The sequence below is a fragment of the Colobus angolensis genome, unplaced genomic scaffold (assembly GCF_000951035.1).
Source record: "Colobus angolensis palliatus isolate OR3802 unplaced genomic scaffold, Cang.pa_1.0 Scaffold627, whole genome shotgun sequence".
In the NCBI taxonomy this organism is placed as follows: Eukaryota; Metazoa; Chordata; class Mammalia; order Primates; family Cercopithecidae; genus Colobus; species Colobus angolensis.
The window spans coordinates 372,063-396,195 of record NW_012119899.1 but is presented as its reverse complement, the minus strand read 5'-3'; the positions used below and the strand labels follow the sequence as shown (position 1 = coordinate 396,195).

General features: G+C 37.0%; 1 protein-coding gene across 1 annotated transcript in view; it reads left to right on the top strand.

Moving 5' to 3' along the window:
* Window positions 1-24,133, top strand: part of LOC105527485 (zinc finger protein 254-like) — a 36,988-nt gene that overhangs the window by 9,547 nt on the left and 3,308 nt on the right. Inside the window, 3 exon segments of the mRNA XM_011963806.1 lie at window positions 10,906-11,032; window positions 12,021-12,116; window positions 22,670-24,131. Coding sequence (XP_011819196.1) covers window positions 10,906-11,032; window positions 12,021-12,116; window positions 22,670-24,131 — 1,685 coding nt within the window.

Here is a 24,133-nt window from a genome sequence, read left to right as displayed (position 1 = left end):
TTGTGAATGGGATTATGTTTATGATTCATATTTGGCTTGAATGTTGTTGATTCGCAGGGATGCAACTAATTTTTTTCCATTTATTTTGCATCCTAAAATTTTTTTTTTGCTAAAGGCATGTAAAAATGTATTTTTACTTTAAAAAATAACTTAGTTATAGTAATATTTTGCCTATATCTTACCAACGTAGCTGACAGTTAAAATTTCCCTTGATGAGCTCGCGTGGCGCGGGATGGTGATATAATAAATAGGGATATATAAGAACTACAAGAAAATCTCCAAAACCCATTAAAGTTCAAATGTGAAAACAGAAAAGTTTTAACACTAGAGAATTCGCTACGGTGAGCCCAAGCAATATATAGAAAAGAGTCTAGAAAAAAGGCTGAGGTGTTAAACACATTTTTACTTCCTCTTGCTCAGAAAATGTTGGAGAGCTATAAAGTTCTGTAAAGTTCCTTAAGGTGACTCGCCCAGCCCTTCGTAGCTAGTGCCAGTCCTGGCCAAGTCAGATTTCTTGTGTGTCTGCAAATAATACGTAAGCCAAACAGCACCAGTGCCTGCTGAAAATGGGTTCTGACTGATGGATTTCCTCATTTTGCTAAGACAGAATTTTTTTTTTTCTAAATTGTTTTTGCAAACAACGCATAACAGGTTAAAAAAATACTTTATAAGAATATTATTTTAGAAAACCCATCACAAAACTGCAAATACAGCTTCAGAAGCCCTTCTGTTCAACTGTAGTTAGTTTAGTTTGTTTCTGTACCTTCCACTCCAAAGGAAGTAAATTGGCATCCTGTTACTTTCTTTTTTCCATGACATTCAGCGCCTCATCCAAAAGTGCGGGCACCATATCAAGCTGCAGGGAGAGGAGGGAACCCGTAAGGTCAGAGAGGGACTCCTCTGACGTAGTCTTTCCCTTGATGAGCTCGCGTGGCGCGGGATGGTGAAACATGCCTTCGACTGGCCAGTCAGGGTACTATTCGGACAGGCTGGAGGAGTGGCTGTCCCTGCCCTGTCTGGACTGAGATGGAGAACTGCTGGAGCCCCATGAGGTGTCCCCCTGGTGGACTTTTCCTTTCTCTAACAGACTGCTTTTCACCTGAGCTTTTTCCTCCATGACGGGCTTGCAGCTAAGCCTTGGCAGCTTTATTGGTCCAAAGGACTTCTGTTTGGAATTAAATTTCACCGGTGACAATAAGAGCATTATGAGAGCTTGGGACCCTCCAGTGATCGTGAGGGAGATGGCATTTTTGACCACTGAGGAGGGTGTTTCTGTGAACACAGTCTGAGGTGCTGTTTTACCGGAAGAACGTATTATGCCCAGGGAACTGATCCACATGTGCTTTCTCCTAGTTTCCAGGTAAAAGCTCATAGTTCCCTTGAAGAAAGGAAATATCCCCAAAGATGTCCTGCTTGGCCCTCTTTGCCGATTTGGATGGTGTGGCAAAAGTCTCCAAGAGGGGGACTGATGATATCGGGAGACAGAATGTCTCTCAGTTTAAATTTCTTTCCTTTCTTGTTATTGGCTGCTTTCAGGTAAATTGGGGCCTTGGCTGGCATTTTGGAATTTGAGAATGTCTGTTTTGCAGTCAGAAAAAAGGGCCACTTGTTTCACAGATGTTATGTTTCTGAAGAATCCTTTTCGATAGGAACTGTCACATCATTTTTCTCAAGTGGCTTCAGAAGTGGCTCTAGCTGTGTGTGGTTCCAGCGTGTTGAGCAGTTACCCGCAGGGAAGAGAGGCCACCTGAGTGCACTGCCCTGGCCAGGCCGCAGCTCCCCAGGTGCCTCACAGCCCGGGATTGGTTGGGTGTGGAGGGCTGTGTCCTGAAATTATACAGAAGTTATTTGTAAGTTTAAAGAGCTTTTCTGCCAAGACTCTACGGTTTTCCTGATGTAGAATCCTGTTGCCTGCAAACAGGGATAGTTTGACTTCCTCTTTTCCTGTTTAAATGCCTTTTATTTTTATCTTTTGCCTGATTGCCCTGACCAGGACTTTCAATTTTATGTTGAATAGTAGTGTTAAGAGAAGGCATCTTTGCCTTGTGCCGGTTTTCAATGAGGAATGCTTCAAGCTTTTTTTTTTTTTTTTTCTTTTTGAGATAGAGTCTCCCTTTGTCTCTGACGCACAGTCTCGGCCCACTGCAGCCTCCACCTTCTGGGTTCAAGCGATTCTCCTTCCTCAGCCTCTTAAATAGCTGGGATTACAGACACCTGCCACCACACCTGGCTAATTTTTACATTTTTAGTAGAGACGGGGTTTTGCTATGTCAGTCACGTTGATCTCAAACTCTTGACCTTAGCCTCCCAAATGGCTGAAATTACAGGAATGAACCACTGTACCCATCTGCTTCCAGGTTTTGTTCATTCAGTATGTTGGGGATGAGGGTTTGTCATAGATAACTTATTTTGAAACATATACCCTCAATGCCTAGGTTGTTGAGGATTTTTAACATGAAAGATGTTAAAGTTTACCCAAAAGCTTTTTCTGCATCTGTTGAGGTAATCTTGTGGTTTCTGTCTTTAGTAGTTCTGTTTATGTGATGAGCCACATTTACTGATTTGTGTATGTTGAAGCAACCTTGCATTCCCAAAATAAATTCTACTTGCTCATAGTGGGTTTGCTTTTGGATATGCTGCTGGATTTTGTCAGTATGTTGTTGAAGATTTTTGTATCATAGGCCTGAATTTTTTTGGTTTGTTTTATCTCTGCCAGGTTTTGGTATCATAGTAATGCTGTTCTTATATAATGAGCTGGTGAGAAGTTACTTTTTCTTAATTATTTAAAATAGTTTTAGTAGAAATAACACCAGTACTTTTTTGTACATCTGGTAGAATCCAGCTATGAATCTGTCTGGTCCTTGGCTTTATTTGGTTGGTAGGCTGTTTATTACGAATTCAATTTTTGAGCTTCTTATTCATCTATTTAGGGCTTTGATTTCTTTTTTGTTCATTCTTGGAAGGATGTATTCCTTAATAATTTTTCATTTTTTCTAGATTTTCTCGTTTGTATGCACAGAGGTGTTCATGGTAGACTTCAAGATATTTTTGTGGGGTCAGTGCTAATATCTCTGTGTATTTAGTTTGTATAATTTTGAGATTTTTTAATTTCCTGAGGATTTTTTTATTTCTGAGTATGTGGTCAGTTTTAGAGTGGTGATAAGAAGAATGTATGTTATGTTATTTTTAGATGAAGAGTTCTGTAGATACCAATTAGGAGTATTTGGTCAAGTGTTGAGTTTAGGTTATAATATTTTGTTAATTTTCTTCTTCAATTATCTGTCTACTAGTGCCTGTGGGATGTTGTAGTCTCCCACTATTATTGTGTCAGAATCTAAATCTCTTCATAGGTCTCTAAGAACTTGCTTTATTCATCTGGACCTATGAGTTTTCTTTAACATCTTTCTCTCTTCTGTTCTGTCTTCCATAAACATTCTTTTGTGCTCGCCCAGTGTGCAAAATTTAGATGTCCCAGAGTTCAAGAACATGTTTAGAGACGTGGCTTTTGTAAAAGTAAATATAAATTAGAAATAAGAGACTACAAGTAAGAGAAAATATCTTACTAAAATCTCTTTTCTTACAACATTTAGATTATGTGTAGATTTTTATCTCCCTTTTTTTTAAATATATGTAAATCATATTAACAGCTGAATACTTTTGTCTTTTTTTTTTTTTCCTCAGGATTTTATCTGGGACCTGAGATTAATTGCTTCATTTTTGCTTTGGCAAAATATTGTTCTTATGACTTTTAGTCTTTTAAAGTTGACACAGATCTGTTCAGAGTAACACTCATTTCAACAGCACACAAAAGTTGAGTGTAAAAATAGGATTAAATTTTGCAATATAGGAAAGATACTGAGTAAGTTGACAGATACCTGATTATCTATGATAATTATTTGCAGGCTAAAGTATTTATACTACAAAAGCAAAAAGAGTTCAGTTTGTGGCCGGGCGCGGTGGCTCACGCTGGTAATCCTAGCACCTTGGGAGGCCGAGACAGGCAGATCACCTGAAGTCGGGAGTTATAGACCATTCTGACCAACATGGAGTAATACCGTCTCTACTAAAATACAAAATTAGCTAGGTATGGTGGCGCATGCCTGTAATCCCAGCTACTCAAGAAACTGAGGCAGGAGAATCACTTGAACCTGGGAGGTGGAGTTTGAGGTGAGCCGAGATCATGCCATTGCACTCCAACCTGGGCAACACGAGCAAAACTCCCTCTCAAAAAAAAAAAAAAAAAAAGAGTTCAGATTTTAAACTGAAAAGTAGAGTGCATTTTCATACCTTTGTTTCTGTTTATTACTTCAGTGCAATTAGCATAGTTATGTGTAATGTTTGTAGACAACCTGCATTCATATACATTCAACTGTATTTTCTACAAGAGTATAAAGCTACAATACTTACTTTGAATGAATTCCTTAAATAGTTGTTCTAATATTGTGATTCATACTTTTGAAATGTAGTTTTTCAACTGAATTATAGTTACAGAAAATTTTTTAAAATCCTACATACATTTTGAGTAGTATATTAAAATTATTCATAATTACATATATCTAATATCCAAAGAAAATTTACTACCAAATTGTTACAGTAGATGTTAGTCTGATATGATTATTAATTTAACCAATAGGGATAGTTATAGGTAAGTATAATTTTAGTGTGTTTAATTTCAGAAATTGGAATGTTGCTATTACAGGACAAATAAAGGCAGGTGATTTGGCCACCCAAAAACTGTAATAACTCTTTAATTAGCTATGTTGCAGGCTCATGTATATTCCATTATATTAACACAGTCAGATTTTAATTTTTTAATCAAAAAGTGCTGGTGGTAGTTGTCAGATATATTTCTATTTAGATGCCACATTTAATGGGCAGCAGATTAGAGAGCAGCCGAGATGGAAAAAAAGTCTTAAAATTCGGCTGATAATATGCCCCCTTTCTTCATAATACTCATGTTTCTCATGCTATGATTAGCTATGCACTTTGGCTACTTAGAGATTCTTTTTAGAGGAATATTTTCTAGCTGACTTGATCAATCTTACATGTGATCTCAGTTTTTTCTTAAGATACTTTTAACTTCTTTTTTTCTCTCAATATCATCTTTCTCAGAATGAGATCTGTTTTTGTTTCAAATGCTTTGTGTATCTGTTTTGGAAGCCCTATTAGTATCCCATAATGTCTGTGAAAGATGTGAGCTGTCACAGTGAGAACTCTTAGAGCTATCTCTATCTGGATGCATGCTGGAAATCCAGCAGTATATTTTCCATGTCACCATTGTAAATAAAAACTGTGGCTTAAATAATGCTCATATTCTCATTATTGTGAAGGTGCAATTCTACCCAGGAGGCCTGCAGGCTCTTCTTCTGCAGGTCAGGCTTCACTTTTTTTTGAAATGGATTCTTCTCCGTTGCCCAGACTGGAGTGCAATGGTGCAATCTCGGCTCACTGCAACCTCCCCCTTCCAGGTTCAAGGGAGTCTTCTGCCTCAGCCTCCCGAGTAGCTTGGATTACAGGTGCCCACCCACCATGCCCAGCATATATATATATATATATATATATATATGTATTTTTTTTTTCACCATGTTGACCGGCTGCTCTTGAACTCCTGACCTTGTTATCTGCCCACCTTGGCCTCCCAAAGTGTTGGGATCACAGGCATGAGCCACCACACCCAGCCAGGCTTCACTCTTTGATGTGACACTGAAGTGCTCCTGCGGCAATTGTCATTCACCTGAGTTGAGCTGCCAGCCGTGAGCACTGTGCTGTGGGCTGTACCACAGTGGCAGATAGTAGGAAACAAAAGAGGACAGTGGCCACCAGAAGAATGGAAGCAGGAGTGTGCTAGCCCAGTCCTCAGGGAGTAGAGAGCCACTGCTTTAAAATAGAAGTAGCCAAAAAGATAGCACCCTATTCAACCACTTTTGTAGAAGAGTGCAAGTCTACCTTCAGCAGGCAGCTGGCTTCAAGTTGCAAAAGTACCTTCTGCCATGAAGATGTGAAAAGCTTATTTTGTCATTGAATATAACCAATTAGCATACAGGGATGGCCTCCCCAGTGACCAGGTGAATTTAGGATGAACTACCTATGACATGGCGCTGTACATTCTTCTACTTGTGAACTAATTATGGTAACCGTCTTTATTTCTTTTCAATCCTTAAGCAGATGGATTGTAATACATGTGACATTCAGATTTAATTGTGTAATGAAACAGTTTTCTTTCTGTTCTATTACTGCAGTTTCTCAGGTGCTGAAGAGAATTAATAAAAATTATATTTCCCAAACACTGTATAGAATTACCAGACATAATACAAACACATAAGGTGCCAACCAAGCTTTACTCTAGAGGGGACTTTCCCTCTCAGGCTTCCAGTCAGCTCACAGTTATGCTGTAAAATGCATGCTGTCAACTAAATATTGATACATAATTATGTCTCTGCCTATTTGGTAGTTTCATTTTCTATTTAGAATCAGCCTGAGTCTCTCTTGCTGGTTTATTATTGGACCATCAACCCAGGGTCACTGGAAATGCTCTCACAATCACTGAAGTGTTTTTGAGACATTTGAAAATCCCTCCAGAACAGAATTGTGTCAGACTGACTAGAGTGGTTAATTTTGCTTCTGTCTTACTGTAAAAGAAATGAGTCATCCTCTGTTTGCTCCCCCCTCATACAAGAGATGTCTTTGGTTGGTACCCAGATGAGAGTTTCTCTAGTTCCCTGGTACTTGAGTGAAGAATGATGAGGAGGTCTGGAGACTCAAACAAATAAACTAATTGCTTCCAATTCATATAGTCATTAGAAAAATAGATGAAGCAGTCATGGTCCCTACCATGCAAGAAAGTTTAGTCTAGACTAGCAGCTGGATAAGTGGTTTAATTATGCATCATATGGTGGGTACAATAAATAGATGTGTGCAAAAATATGGGCTTTATTTGGGCCATTTTCTTTGTATTTTTGTGATTTCTGATGTCTGTACCTGAATATATATTAATAAACAAGAGTTATTATTGTATTTTTTATGCCCTGCTAAGAATACTTAATTATCATTTAAAAAATTATTCTAGAAAACCTTAAGGGATTTGTTTAAATTGCTTATTAATATGTGATAAAAAATTGAAAGGGCAGTGGGGCTAAAAAAGATTACAGTTACATAAACTCTGAGATTTAAGGTTTTTTGTTTTTTTAAGCTAAGCTTAAAAAACGAAACGGAACTAAAAATACTCCCCAGTGGCATAAAGAACAGAATTTTACATCAGCTCTACACCCTGCTTCAGCCCTGTTTAGATTCACCCTTTTGAAGGCCTTATTTAGGTCTTGCCCTACCCTGGAGTCTTGCCTCACAGAACTAATTAGAAGAGATCAAAGTTTTTGGTGATGAATCCTGTTGCCTTTTCAGAGTTGGTTCTCACAATTTTCTGAAAACCAAAAGCAGATAAATGGAAAATATAAAATATGTATTATAGGGTCTAAGTTTTTTAATTTTTTGTTAAAACCTGTGTTTGCAGAGACATTCCATTTAGCAACCTGTTTTCTGTTCCTACAGATGCAGTAGTTGATTCACAAGTCACAAAATAGTAAATATAAACATAATAATTCATCTAAATTACTTTACAGTCTATCTATATCCCTCTCATCTGTCTATATTTAGATTTTATTCTCTGCATTTAAAAAAAAATTAGTGACAGAAAAACAAAAGAAATAAAAATGCTGGGTCCTTATTCTAAATCCTTAGAATTATTGAACACTTAGTATCAACTGACAGGCTGTTATTAGAATTAAATCAAATAATGAGTTATCACAGTGCTCTGTAACATCCTATTGATTACATAATACCTGCTTAATAAACATTGCATTAGTACATGTGCACATGTTGTTTTCTAAATGCAGACTTACTCAGAAATTGCTGCTTTATGTTTTCTCTGTGAACTTGAAAGAGCCAGCAAGTAATATACTTTAAGATAGGGAATGGTTGTCTTCGTTTGTATCAGAAGTATTTGTGTTGTGACAAGAGTGCTGAGTGTAAGGGACTCTGTGCTGTGCCTCATTTTTGTAACAAATGCTAATAATGAGCTCAGGGAGAGTGACATCAGCACTGACAGGGGAGTTATTTAGAACACCCGTTTATGGACCATTTCCAAACCTGCAGAATCACATTACATAGAGTGGGGCCAAGTTTACCTAGTGATTTATAAGCTAATTAAAGCTTGAGTGACAATGCTTAGGTAAGCGGTTATAAGCTCAGGCTTCTACTTAGAGTCACATGAACAATTTACAGGAATCTCTTTACTTGTGCCCTTTTTACAGTTTCTGTTCAATGTTCTGAAGAAAACATCTATTTATTTTAATTAGGTGCCTCATGTGACTCTAAGGTGCCAGAATCAAGTATGAGAAGTTCAAGATACATTCATGAGCATTAAGTTCTACCTTTACACTAAAGGGTGGTCCAGGAAACTGTTCTATTTAGATTTGTAAGGACAGGACAATGTGGCCAATATTTATATTACTGTAGCAGAAATTGCCAGTGTCTGTAGCAGGGGAGGGCACCTGAGGACAGAAAAAACAACAAAAAAAAGAGAAACTTGTATTTTTATCTCTGTGGAGCAGCTCATTGTTCCTGAATCTTTTCTGTTATACAGGACAGAAATGGGTAGAGGTTTTGTGTCTTGGGCCTTCTGCCTTTGGGTGTGGTGGTAACAGGTAAACATGTGGTGCTGAAATTATTAAAGGCAAATTCTCAAGATGCAGATGTAATTCAGAAAATCTCATCTGAGAAAGAATTCGAGAGGAGGAGGAGAAAGAGAAAAAATGGCTTTTTTTCAGCTAAACATGTCTCAGATCAAGAGCTATGTCCTCTCTGCCTCATGGAATGCTACAGGTTTAGTACTTGCAAATTTTTACTTCTATACCTGTGTTTTTTCTCCTTATTGAGTTTGTCTTAACTACTTTTTAAAATGCTTATGCTAGGCCAGGCGCGGTGGCTCACGTCTGTAATCCCAGCACTTTGGGAATCCGAGGCAGGTGGATCACCTGAGGTCGGGAGTTCGAGACCAGCCTGACCAACATGGAGAAACCCTGTCTCTACTAAAAGTATAAAATTAGCTGGGCGTGGTGGTGCATGCCTGTAATCCCAGCTACTCGGGAGGCTGAGGCAGGAGAATCGCTTGAACCCCGGAGGCAGAGGTTGTGTTTTGTTGAGCCAAGATTGTGCCATTTGCACTCCAGCCTGGGCAACAACAAGAACGAAACTCAGTTAAAAAAAAAATGCTGGCCGGGCGCGGTGGCTCAAGCCTGTAATCCCAGCACTTTGGGAGGCCGAGACGGGCGGATCACGAGGTCAGGAGATCGAGACCATCCTGGCTAACACGGTGAAACCCCGTCTCTACTAAAAATACAAAAAACTAGCCGAGCGAAGTGGCGGGCGCCTGTAGTCCCAGCTACTCCGGAGGCTGAGGCAGGAGAATGGTGTAGACCCGGGAGGCGGAGCTTGCAGTGAGCTGAGATCCGGCCACTGCACTCCAGCTCTGGGAGACAGAGCCAGACACCGTCTCAAAAAAAAAAAAAAAAAAAAGAAATGCTTATGATAGTCAAGGGTCCTTCAAAAATATTTCTTTTCTATCTACCACAGCCTTCTCTGCATCATGGCTTCTTATATGCCACGCAGAATTCTCACCATGAATTTATGATCTGCAATATTAAAAATGTTCTCTTTATGACTGTTGAACATGGAAAGGTGTGGATAATCTCTTTCTATGGAGAAAACCTGGGATTCTTAGTAAAGATGGAGAACATACAATGTTGAGGTTCTATTTTGTTTATTATCTCTATGCATTACAGGATTAAGAAAATGCTCCTATAAAGAGGGATGACATTTGTTACCCAGAAAGTTGGGAAAAAATTATCTGGAGATACCTGCTTATTGGGTGTTAAAGAAAGTACTTAAAATCATTATTAAAAATTGTAGAACATGGAAGATATCTGTATCTTGAACTTTGCATACAACTGCTGTTTTCTTATGGATAAATTCAGACTATAATTTACTTTCGTGGGGGCAATATCTCAGTAGTGATGCTGTGTCCTTCTGGATGCATGAGAACACTACAGAAACTTGTGCTAGTGCAACTGACATTAATAACTCACTTGCTTAATAAACTCTCTTACAGATTTTTTCACTATAGAGTTATTTTTCTCTTCATCATTAAGTATCTTTATGCAGGTGATGTGTATGAACTATCACATTTATTCTGGCAACTGCCCTTTTGTTTTAGGTTTTCTTTGCATTGTTTGTTTTGGTAAATGAAAGCTCTCATCTTTGTTTACAGAACAGAAAAACTGAAGAAAACACAGGCTCTTCCACTTACTAAATGTTTGACAAAATAGTCTTTTGGGGTCAAAACATTGGCATTACTAGTGAGCTTTTTAGAAATTCAGTAACTCAGACTTTATTTCAGATCTCCTGAAAAAATGGTCTGCATTAACAAGATGTCTAGTTTATCATACACATTAAAATTTGAGAGGTACCTTCTAACTCAACATGTCTATTTTGTCGGAAACATATAAACAACTATGCCTTTTTCATCTGAAAAATATACACAACTCATTCTGTATTATGTAAATATAGCACTCGAAAATGTACTTGTTAGTGTTTATGTCCTCAATTTTACACTTTATCATCTAGATAAGTATCATATATACACTGATGTTGTGAATATTATGCCACTGTCTTTTCTCAGTTAGACAATATGTTACAAAATGTTTGTGTGTTGACAATTATTTTATTGGATAATTTCAGCCACTCTTATAAGTCAAAACCAGTTCTAGTCACTTTCTCATTTTACCTTGAGTCAAATGAAAAATTCTACCCATAGCCATTTTGTAAATATGTGTGTTTGTGTGTGTTTTCCAGGGACTGTTGACATTTAGGGATGTGGCCATAGAATTCTCTCTGGAGGAGTGGCAACGTCTGGACGCTGCACAGCAGAATTTATATAGGAATGTGATGTTAGAGAACTACAGAAACCTGGTCTTCCTGGGTAAGGAAAATTTTATTACTAAATTTCTAATATAGACTAATGGTGGTGGTGGTTCTTTTTTTTTTTTTTTCTTTTGAGATGGCCCAGACTGGAGTGCAGTGGTGCGATCTCGGCTCATTGCAAGTTCCGCCTCCCGGATTCACACCATTCTCCTGACTCAGCCTCCCGAGTAGCTGGGACTACAGATGCTCACCGCCACATCTGGCTAATTTTTTTTTATTATTTTTATTTTATTTTATTATTTTATTTTATTATTTTATTTTATTTTTATTTTTTATTTTTTTTTGAGACAGATCTCGCTCTGCCGCCCAGGCTGGAGTGCAGTGGCCGGATTTTAGCTCACTGCAAGCTCCCCCTCCTGGATTTACACCATTCTCCTGCCTCAGCCTCCCGAGTAGCTGGGACTACAGGCGCCCGCCACCTCACCTGGCTAGATTTTGTATTTTTTTTAGTAGAGACGGAGTTTCACTATGTTAGCCAGGTGGTCTCAATCTTCTGACTTCGTGATCCGCCCGCCTCGGCCTCCCAAAATGTTGGGATTACAGGCTTCATTTCTTTTTTGTAGAATGTTTTCTGGAAATTTATGCTTTCAGATTTCTGTTTTCAAGAAAATCCTGGGGAGTTGTTTGTTTAGAAAAGAATTTCTTCGAGAAGTTTCATCTTGACCTGAACTTTCCATGTTCCTGAGCTGATCTATGTCCTTCACTTTAGATTAGTGGTAATTTCAGAAGTTTTGTGGCATAAAATACTGTTACACCTTAAAATCTAATTGTCATCACCAGTTTTTGATTCAGTAGTACCAAGCAGTAAAATTAAGAACCTACAAAATCAAAATGCTTTCTAAATATGTAAATATTTCTGTTACAAATTAGTGTATTGGGATAAATTTATTAGAATATTCTATTATATCCTGTTTACTGAGCACATTACTAAGTTGGCAATTGAAGAATATGAGCAAGATTCATGTTAGTTATTTTTAATAAAACAGGTATTGCTGTCTCTAAGCCAGACCTGATCACCTGTCTGGAGCAAGGAAAAGAGCCCTGGAATATGAAGCGACATGAGATGGTGGATAAACCCCCAGGTAGGTGAGAGTGAATACAACAGACAGCATGGATGAGAGGTCCAAAGTCAAGAAGAAAGCAAGTCTTTAAAGTGATCTGAGAAGCTGTGTTCCAAAGGAAATAGTTTCTGGGAAGCCTGAATTTTTTATTTAATTATACTCTCACTTCTGCTACTGCTTATACATTCTCTAAGAATTCTACTTTCCCTACAATTATCTTTCTTCAAGTTTACAGTGACAGCCAAAGTACTGTTCATGGCATACATGAGTGCACAATCTGACTTCTTTTTTCTTGTTTTTGTGGACAGACAGATGCCTGCATAATTTTGAGACACTCTATTTTAAACTGTTTTTTAAGTTCTGTTTTTGCATTATGTCTGAAATGCGTGAGAGTAGTGGTTTCTGTTCCATTGGGTTTTTTTGTTGTTGTTCTTTATTTTTCTGCACATTTCATCCTGTTTTCATTACTATGGTCTTAAAATATTGTTTGAAATTATAAATTTGATGTCTTTCTGCTTTGTTCTTTTTCTTCAAGATTGCTTTGGCTATTCAAAGTTTATTGTAGTTTCATGTACATTTTAGGATTGTATTTTTCATTACTGTGAATAAAAACAATGGAATTCTGATAGGGAGTTTATCGAATCTAGAGATTACTTTGGATAACATGACAGTTTCACAATACTTTTTCTTTCAATAAAAGTAAAATATTTTTAAGTTTATTTGGGTCCTCTAATTTTGTTCATTGCTATATCTTTCACTTAAAAGATTTATGAGCTCTTTGGTTAAATTCATTCTAAAATTGATTATTTCATTACTATTGTAATTAACATTGTTTTTTTCTTCTATTTTATCAAGTAGTTTGTTTTAAGTATATGGAACCATAACTTACACTTGTATGTTAATTTTATATCTTGCTAATTGTATTCATTAGTTTAAACAGGTTTTAAAGTACTGTTTATATATATATATATATAATTACATGATCTATAAAAAGCAACATTTTACTTATTGGTCTTCAGTTTCAATGACTTTAAATTTTTCTTTTGACTATTTCATTTTCCACATAGTTTCAGTGCTATGTTAAAATAGAAGCATTGACAATAAGAAACAATAGTTTTGCATTGGTGACTGTAAACTTGAAGGAGCAAACACCTGTTCAAGTATTTAAAAACTGGTTTCAGAAAGTAAAAATCTATTTTTGTTAGGCCCCCATAGTAATAGAATACCCTCTGGGTTTGTAGTGAAGAGGGGTTGTAGCTTGGTCTTAAGTCTGCTGGGCTTGCACAAGGGTCCATCTTTAGATGTGTTGTTAAAAGGGGCTTGGATAGTTGTAATTCTCATTTAATTTTTGGACAGAGTGAATATCCTTCAGGACTTTGCTGTGCAGGGCAGACCCAAAGGCAGGTTTCTGCAGTCAGGCCTGCATATGGTGGGCCTTATATCAGGATGTGGATGAGCATGGCTTTCACTGAGTACAAGAAAGGATTTTCCCAGGTCACTATGGGTTTCTACATAGGCAGAATTGGCCATGAACTGTGGCTCAGGGAGCTGGAATTGAATCATGGAACTGCTTCAGGGACCACAGTAAAGACCTAGGTCTGCAGGCCTGCCAGCAAGGCTATAAATGGGTGTCTTTCTTAAGGCCTCTGGAAGGGCCTCCCCCAGACTGTGGCTGGGAAGGGTTTGGGATGGTTACAGAGTAAAGTTCAAAATTCTCAGTGGAACCAAGTTAGGTGGAACATTTTCTCATCTGTAGCCAAAAACAGTAGTCCTGTAGTTTGCCACCTGAATGAGGGCCTACCTTCTAAAAAGGATTACCTTCAGTCTTGTGCTTCAGCAGAGTTTCCTAACTCCCTTCCTGGATCTCAGCTCTCTTAAAGACACTTATTTTTGAGATGGTGTCTTGCACCATAACTCTGGCAGGTCTTAATATTTTGACCGGAAGCAATTCTCCACCTTTAATGTACTGTGTAGCTGTCATTACAGGGGTGGACCATGATGCCTGGTTCTCTCACAAACACATTTTTGTCAGGAATGGCTGACAAATTTCCTTGCTGTCAGGAGATAAGCAAATAGGGCACCTTTTATTTTTTTTTAATCTTATTAATGTCACTGTCTATATAAATTTTTGTTTTTATTTTCTACTTCAAATTTGTCTGTAGTTTTGGATTCAGACATTTAGGACATTATACTAGAATGTACATGTTGTGCCTGAATTAGATAATTAGTATGCAGGCAGGCTAATAGGAATTACAGAATTTTCAGCCACTTTTGTCAGCAAATAATTTATTCCTCAAATATTTGTTTTATATATGAAGCTCTAACCATATTCTGCTAAACCATATTCTGCTAAATATATACATAATTTAGCTATTTAAGGCTATATTTGGTTCTAAACTTGAATTACAGTAGTTTTGTGTAAAAATAGCACATATTTAAAACATAAAAATTGACACTAGTTTCTTTTATATGCTTATTCTATTAAGTTTCTCATTAGGATCTCCTATTTATGATTGTACTGCATTTTCTCTGGGATTTTATTGCTATACAATAGATACCATAATTTAAAATGCCTGTCTTCCATGACTGCACAGTTATAGTCAAACATTGCAGTTTTCTAGACAAATTATTTGTTAACGTACATTAATGTTGCCAACTAGCTTTTATGAGTAAACCCTTCTTTCATTATTTTCTTGCAGTTCTACATTAGTGTGTTTTTTTGTGTAAGTTTCTTAATATCAGTTTATTGTGTTTTTGGCTTTACTTATGTGTTATAATTTTAGACAATTTACAATTCTGTTTGTATACTTTAAGTCAATGTGGGATTTAATTAAAAGATAAATGAGCCATATGTGTATCACAATCAGATTATATATGTGTGTGTGTTTTCAGGTCTACAAATATGACACCAATTTTGGTTATAGCTTATCTTGTATATATTCTTTCTTATCTCAATTTTTTTTTCTTTTTTGAGATGGAGTTTTGCTCTTGTTGCTGAAACTGGAGTGCAATGCGTGATCTTGGCTCACTGCAACCTCCACCTCCCAGGTTCAAGCGATTCTCTTGCCTCTCATGTACCTGGGATATCAGGCATGTGCCACCATGCCCAGCTAATTTTGTATTTTTCTTTCAGGGTTTCTCTCATGTTGGTCAGGCTGGTCTTGAACTCCTGACCTCAGGTGATCTGCCTGCCTTGGCCTCCCAAAGTGCTGGGATTACAGGTATGAGCCACCTTGCCCAGCCTCTTAGTTCATGTTGGTTTTATCTTATCTTAGTGAGTAGCCCTTGAAATAGCATTATTTTCACCATGTGTTAATGATGAATACGTATTTCCTTTGTGTGAAAAAACCCTTTTGTGATTTGAAGGTAATTTCCAAGAAAATTTACAATTCTTTATTTTTTCTAGTTTTTTCAAAAATAATTGTTGTAAAAACACATAATGTATAATTTAACTTCTTAAATCTATTTCAATGTACATGTCAGGGCCAGGCATGGTGGTGGCTCACTTCTGTAAGACTAGGATTTTGAGAGGCCAGGACAGGAGGATTGCTTGAGCCCAGAAATTTAAGACCAGCCTGGGCAAAATATGGAGACACCCTCTCTACAAACATTTTTATCTAAGAAATAGCCAGGCATGATGGTGTGTACCTGTGGTCCTAGCTACTTGAGAGATTGAAGGGCAGGATTATTTGAGCCTGAGAGTGTAAGGCTGCAGTGAGCCATAATGTGCCACTGCACTCAAGCTTGGGTGACAGATTGAGACCCTGTCTCAAAAAAACAAAATAAAACAAAACAAAACTGTATATTTCAGGCATGTTAACTGTATTAACATAGTTATGCAAAGGACTTCTAGAAATTTTACGTCTTGCAAAATTAAAATGCAGTGTCCATTAAATAACATTTACCCACCATTTTATGCTCTCTCTGGCCCTTGACAAACACCCTTCCAGTTTCTGTTTTTACAAGTTTTACTATTTTATATATCTAAGTGAAATCGCAACATTCATCATTTCATTACTAGTTTATTTCAGTTGACATAATCTCAAAGTGTATCTTTAAATGTGACAAGAGTTGTTTTTTTTTTTTGAGACGGAGTCTCGCTCTGTCGCCCAGGCTGGAGTGCAGTGGCCGGATCTCAGCTCACTGCAAGCTCTGCCTCCCAGGTTTATGCCATTCTCCTGCCTCAGCCTCCCCAGTAGCTGGGACTATAGGCGCCCGCCACCTCGCCTGGCTAGTTTTTTGTATTTTTTAGTAGAGACGGGGTTTCACCGTGTTAGCCAGGATGGTCTCGATCTCCTGACCGCGTGATCTGCCCGTCTCGGCCTCCCAAAGTGCGGGGATTACAGGCTTGAGCCACTGCGCCCGGCCGTTTTTTTTTTTTTAAGGTTGAATAATATTCCATTGTATCAAATATGTCTTCAAGGTCCTATGATGCATATTTTAGATATAGATTCATAAATGGAATTGCTGTATTTGATAATTTTATTTAAAGTATATTTATAACATTATAAAATAATGGGTGCATCCTGCTTTCCACCAACAATCAGTAAGTTTCTTCTTTTTTTTTTTTTGAGACGAATTCTTATTCTGTCGCCCAGGGTGGAGTGTAGTGGCATGATACTGTCACACTCCAACCTCCACCTCCTGGGTTCAAGCGATTCTCCTGCCTCAGCCTCCTGACTAGCTGGGATTACAGGCACATGTCACCACACCCGGGTAATTTTTGTATTTTTAGTAAAGACGGGGTTTCACCATGTTAAGCAGTCTGGTCTCGAACTCCTGACCTCGTGATCTGCCTACTTTGGCCTCCCAAAGTGCTGGGATTAAAGGTGTGAGCCACTGTGCCCAGCCCAAGGTTTCATTTTTATTGCATTATCAATAGATTTGGTGTTTTTAAAAAATTGATAGTGACCATTTAAGTGGGTGTGAGGGGATTTTGTTTTTCATTGTGATTTTAATGTATTTCTCTACAAATTAGTAATTTTGTGTGTCCTTTCAAATTTTTCATTTAATTTTTTAATGAAATTTTATTTTAATTATTTGTCTATTTCTAAATAAAGTTATTCGACTTTATTGCTCCGTTTTACAAGTTGTTTATATTTTTTGGATATTCACTCTTATCACATGTAATTTGTAAATATTTTCACCCATTTTATAGTAGGTATTATTTCTCTATTAAATGTTTACTTAAATGTGCAGAAATTTCTAAGTGTAGTGTAGTAAAATTCTGTTTTCTTTCTTTGTTGCTCATGCATTTAATGTATCTAAGAATTTGGCACCAAGACTAATGTCATATGTTTCATATATGTGTGTGTATATATATATATATATATAGAGAGAGAGAGAGAGAGAGAGAGAGAGAGGCAGAGATGGAGTTTCGCTCTGTCACCCAGGCTGGAGTGTAATGGTGCGGTATCGGCTCACTGCAACCCCCACCTCCCGGGTTCAATCGATGCTTCTGCCTCAGCCTCCTGAGTAGCTGAGACTACAGGCGCGCACCGCCCCGCCCGGCTATTTTTTGTATTTTTAGTAGAGACGGGTTTTCGAAACCATCTTGGTCAGACTGGTCTGGTCTTGAACTCCTGACCTCGTGATCCACCCATCTTGGCCTCCAAAAGTGCTGGGATTACAGGCATGAGCCACAGTGCCCCGCCTCCCCCATGTGTGTTTAATAAATTAAAAATTTATGCCGCTGGGCCCGGTGGCTCACGCCTGTAATCCCAGCACTTTGAGAGAACGAGGCGGTCGGATCACGAGGTCAAGATTTCGAGACCAGCCAGGCCAACAAAAATGCAAAAAATGCAAAAAAATAGCCATCTCTACTAAAAATGCAAAAAAATAGCCGGGCATGGCAGAGGGCGTCTGTAGTCCCAGCTACTTGGGAGGCTGAGGCAGGAGAACGGCGTGAACCGGGGAGGTGAAGCTTGCAGTGAGCCGAGATCGTGCCACTGCAGTCCAGTCTGGGCGGCTGAGCGAGACTCTGTCTCAAAAAAATAAATAAATAAATACATAAATTAGCCAGGTGCTGTGCCCGGTGCCTGTAATCCCAGCTACTTGGGTGGCTGAAGCAGGATAATTGTTTGAACCCGGGGGCGGAGGTTGCAGTGATCCGACCGTGCCACTGCACTCCAGCCCGGGCAGCAGAGCGAGATTCCATCTCAAAACAACAACAACAACAAACAACGACAACAAAAAAGTTATCTTCTTGTGTCTAAAAGATTTTCACATATAGTTTAAGGAAATAATTGATCTTTATTTTATCAGTATGGATATTCAGTTTTTAACACAATTTTTTGAAAAGATTATCTTCTGTTGTGTGCTCATGTCAATTTTGTGGGAGATTATTTGGCCATGTACAGAAGAGTTCATTTCTGGGCTCTACTCTGTTCTTTCATCTGTTTATCTGTCTTTGTGTGAGTACCACATTGTTTTTGTTATTGTTGCTTTTAATATGTCTCAAAATTGGAAGTTATAATGCCTCTTTGTATTTTTCTGTGGGTGGTTGGCTATAGTTCATAATAAAATTTTAACATCTCAAACAATATTTCTTTAAAAAACTACTATTGGGAGTTTTATAAAGATTATATTGAATTTGTCTACCACTGTAGGTTGTATTGAAATTTTTGAAACGTTAAATTTTTTTATTTCTGAGCAAAAATATGTTGAAGAGTGTTTTATTTTAATGTATTTTTGGATTTTTCAGTTTTAATCTCCAGTTTAATATAGTTTTCATCAGAAAACACAAAGTGGATAATATTGATCTTCTTAAATTTATTTGTTTTTTAGTGTGTGTTTGTTGTTTTTGTTTGATGACAGGATCTTACTCTGTCACCCAGGATGGAGTGTATTGGCATAATGTTGACTCACTGTAGCCTCAACCTACTGGGCTCAAGTTATCTTCCACCTAAGCCTCTCAAGTAGTTGGGACTACAAAGTACGACGTCTAAATAATTATTTAATTATTTTGTAGGGATAGGGTCTCACTGTGTTGTCCACGCTGACCAGAAACTTTTAGCTCTAAGTGATCCTCACACATTGGTCTCTCTAAGTGTTGGGATTATAAGCATGAGCTACACCACTGACCTGGCATTCTTAAATTTAATAAAACTTAGTGTGTGTCATAACAGAGTACACCAGGTGCAAATAAGAATATTGTGTATTCCCTTGTTTTTGACTGAAAAGTTTTGTACGTGTCTGTTAAACCTAGTTGGTCTATAATATGGTTTTGATGTTGATGTTACCCAAACCTTATGCTACAATTAATTCTAAATGTTAGATGTCGGACCTGGTAGGAGGTGTTTGCGTCATGGGACAAAGTCCTTATGAATAGTTTGGCACTATCCTCTTGGTAATCAAAATGTGTATGCTTTATTAATTCAAATGAAAGCTGGTTTATTAGAAGAACCTGGCTCCTTCACCTCATACTTGCTCTGTCTGTTATCATGTGGTACGTACAATTAATCTTCACCTTCCACCATGATTGTAAGCTTGCTGACACTCTAACCAGAAGCAGATGCTGGCACACACTTTTTATACAATCTGCTGAATTGTGAGCCAAATAAACTTGCTTTTTTTATAAATTATCCACTCTCAAGTATTCCTCTATATGCAGAATAATAAATACAGTGTATAGTGTTGTCTAGGTTTTCTGTTTTCTTATTCCTTTTTATATGAATCTTCTATTTATTATTGAAAATGGGATCTTGGTGTCAACAATTACCATTTTTATTCTGTTTTAAATATTCTGTGGAAGATCTTTCAGGGTTTTAAGCATCATCATCATGATAGTAAAGATTTATGTATTTGTATATTTACATTTAATAGAGAACTTTATTTTATATATGGTTTTATGATACTGTCTAGTAGCTTTTTTTTAAACAAAACTGACTCATGTTAGCATTTCTTATTGTTATACGCAGAGTCTGACGTTACTCAGGCTGATCTGAAGCTTCTGGTTTCTAGTGTTCTAACAGACTTGCCTCCTAAAACTGCAGGATTACAGGCATGTGCCCACGGAGCCTGGACACCATTTAGCACTTTTTTGTAGAACTGTGCTAGAGGTGATGAACATTCTCACTTTTTATTTTGGAAATTTTTTATTTTCTTCTTCTTTTTAAAGTGAAATAAATTTAAATCAAGTATTATTGGTTAGAGTTTTTTTTCTTTTATTACATCAAAATTTGGGAAGTTCTCACCCTTTTTTATTTTCAAGTAACCTCTGTATTATTTTTTTCCATATTCTTCTTCTAAGATTTTCTTAATGAATATGTTAATCTAGTTGATGGCATCTAATAAGGTTCACATTCCATGTTTTAATTTGGTTTTGCAATTTTATATTTTTGTGTTATATATTTTAGGGTATGCCACCACACATCTATATATGCTTTGACATTTTAGTATAATAATTGTGCATGCCAGTATTTAACTTTATGCAATTTAAGACAGTCTGGAGCAAAATCAAATATGATTGAGCCATATGTATTTTTCCAATAGAATTATCTCTGTTTGTTTTCCAGTATAAATGTTATCTTTGTGTTTTTTATAACTTGTATATTTGTTGTGTAGGTTTGTTGTGAATGATTTTCTAATCCTGTGTAGCTCAGTAGTCATAAAATTCTTATAATTTCAATATCCTATTTATTTATGAATCTATTTTTTTGTGGGAGAAATACTTTTAAATGTGAATATAATTTAAGACTATCATAACTCTGTACTTCTTTTAGTTATTATTGTTTTTACTCGTCAAAAACAAAATTTACCACAAAATATATTTAAATATATAGTCTTATTAATCATCTTGAAATTTTCATGCAACATTTTGCTAAAATGTTTTTATCTTGAAAGCTAAATCTTAATACGTATTAACTACCAATTTTTTTTTTTTTTTTTTTTTTTTTTTGAGACAGAATTTTGCTCTTTTTGCCCAGGCTGGAGTGCAATGGCACGATCTTGGCTTACCGCAACCTCCGCCCTGCCTCCTGGGTTCAAGCGATTCTCCTGCCTCAGCCTTTTGAGTCGCTGGGATTACAGGCATGTGCCACTACACCCAGCTAATTTTGTATTTTTAGTAGAGACAAGTTTTCTCCATGTTGGTCAGGCTGATCTCGAACTCCTGACCTCATGATCTGCCTCAACCTCCCAAGTAGCTAGGATTGCAGGCACACGCCACCACACCTGGCTAATTTTTGTAGTTTTAGTAGAGACGGGGTTTCGCCATGTTGGCCAGGCTTGTCTCGAACTCCTGACCTTAGGTGATCTGTCCGCCTTGACCTCCCAAAGTGCCTAAAATACAGGTGTGAGCCACCATGCCTGGCCTGGCACATCAGTTTTATTTTGCAGCTTCAAAGATTTTTTTTGGCTGTGACTTTTGAAATCGTGCTTATATATGTGTTTATTATAAATATCTTTCTGTGATCCTAGTTTGTTGAGCTTCTTTATATTTACATCATTTTTTCTTACTTTTAGGATCAGTTTTTATATTTTTACTTCCACAATTTCTGTTTTTTTGAAATCTTAAATATTTTTGTTCTCATCTTCATTTTTCTGATTCTCTGTAGTTGTCTCTGTTCCTATTTTAATCAGTATTATTCAATTTATTATCAATTCTTAAAATTAATGTACACATCTTTTTGTGATTTTTTTCTGAAAATTTTATATTTTTGGTGGAATCATATTGCCCTATTTTGTATATATTATAGTCTTTGAGATGTGGACATCAAAAAAAGCTACCTGTCAAAGTCTTCATAATGTAGTTTTGTGCTGGCATAGTCTGAAAACAACTATCTTGTCTAATGATTAGGGGAATTTCTCCAATATGTTCTTAGGGTACGTGTTGTCTGAAATTTTGTGTTTATTTTTAATTAAGAGGGTTTACTCATGTTACTTTGTAGAAGTCAGTAATCACTTGCTATGCCTGTTTCCTTTCTGTGGTACTGTGATCTCTCTGCTGCTGTAACATTTTTCTTTGGTTTCAGCACTCAAACTGTCATGCAAAATTATGCTATGGTTTCTTTCAACACTTTATGTCATAAGAGACAGAAACCAGTGTCAGGAAAAGCCCCTAAAAGCTAGAAATAAAAATGAATGGGCTAGTATTTTACCTTTCTTTTAAAACAGAAACCAAGAGTTGGCAATTTACCTCTAAAGGCACGCTATTAGGGAAGCAGGAAAAGCTGTGTCGGGTAAATTTAACAGATTACTTTTTTTCTGTGTGGTTTTTTGCATTGTGCTCACCCAAGACACTGCACACACTTATTAATATAGATGTAATTTGATCTGTATGTTTTTGTTACATATATATGCCTATGAAAGAATTAGGGCCTGTGCAAGAGAATGGCATGAACCCTGGAGGCGGGGCTTGCAGTGAGGCGAGATCGCGCCACTGCGCTCCAGCCTGGGTGACAGAGTGAGACTCATCTAAAAAAAATAAATAAATAAAAAGACTTAGGGCCTGTGGTATTTTGCAGTGCTATTTTGTTTATGTAGTTTGTGTAATTTTATAGGTAAGATTTTAAAACTATGTTCATTTGAGTTCAGTCAGTGGAGTAATTTAATATTTTTAATTTTTTTTTCAGATATACGTCCTTATTTTGCTCAAGACTTTTGGCCAGAGCAGGGCATGGAAGATTCTTTTCAAAAAGTATTACTGAGAAAATATGAAAAATGTGGACATGAGAATTTACAGTTAAGAAAAAGTTGTAAAAGTGTGGATGAGTGTAAGGTGCACAGAGAAGGTTATAGTAAACTTAACCAGTGTTTCACAACTACCCGGAGCAAAGTATTTCAATGTGGTAAATATTTGAAAGTCTTCTATAAATTTTTAAATTCAAATAGACATACGATAAGTATTACAGAGAAGTCCTACAAATGTGAAGAATGTGAAAAAACCTTTCATTGGTCCTCAACCCTTACTAATCATAAGAAAATTCATACTGAAGATAAACCCTACAAATGTGAAGAATGTGGCAAAGCTTTTAAGCAACTCTCAACCCTTATTACGCATAAAATAATTTGTGCTGAAGAGAAAATCTACAAGTGTGAAGAGTGTGGCAAAACTTTTAATCAGTCCTCAAGTCTGACTACACATAAGATAATTCATTCTGGACAGAAACCTTACAAGTGTGAACAATGTGGCAAAGCATTTATCTGGCTTTCAACCCTTACTGGGCATAAGAAAATTCATACTAGAGGAAAATCTTACAAGTGTGAAGAATGTGGCAAAGCATTTATTTGCTCCCCAACCCTAACTAGACATAAGAGGATACGCACTGAAGAGAAACTCTACAAATGTGAAGAATGTGGCAAAGCATTTCTATGGTCCTCAACCCTAACTAGACGTAAGAGGATACACACTGGAGAGAAACCCTACAAATGTGAAGAATGTGGCAAAGCTTTTAGGCAATCCTCAACCCTTACTAAACCTAAGAGGGTACACACTGGAGAGAAACCCTACAAATGTGAAGAATGTGGCAAAGCTTTTAGGCAATCCTTAACCCTTACTAAACATAAGATAATTCATAGTGGAGAGAAACCCTACAAATGTAAAGAATGTGGCAAAGCTTTTAAGCAATTATCAACCCTTACTACACATAAAATAATTCATACTGGAAAGAAATGCTACAAATGTGAAGAATGTGGCAAAGCTTTTAATCGATCTTCAACTCTTTCTGCACATAAGATAATTCATACTGGAGAGAAGTCTTACAAGTGTGAAGAATGTGGCAAAGCATTTCTATGGTCCTCAACCCTAACTAGACATAAGAGGATACATACTGGAGAGAAGCCCTGCAAATGTGAAGTTTGTGGCAAAGCCTTTAGCCATTCCTCAGCCCTTGGTAAACACAAGAGAATTCATACTGGAGAGAAACCCTACAAATGTAAAGAATGTGGCAAAGCCTTTAGTATGTCCTCAAGCTTTAGTAAACATAAGAGAATTCATACTGGAGAGAAACCCTACAAATGTAAAGAATGTGGCAAAGCTTTTAACGATTCCTCAACCCTTACTAATCATAAGGTAACTCATACTGAAGAGAAACCCT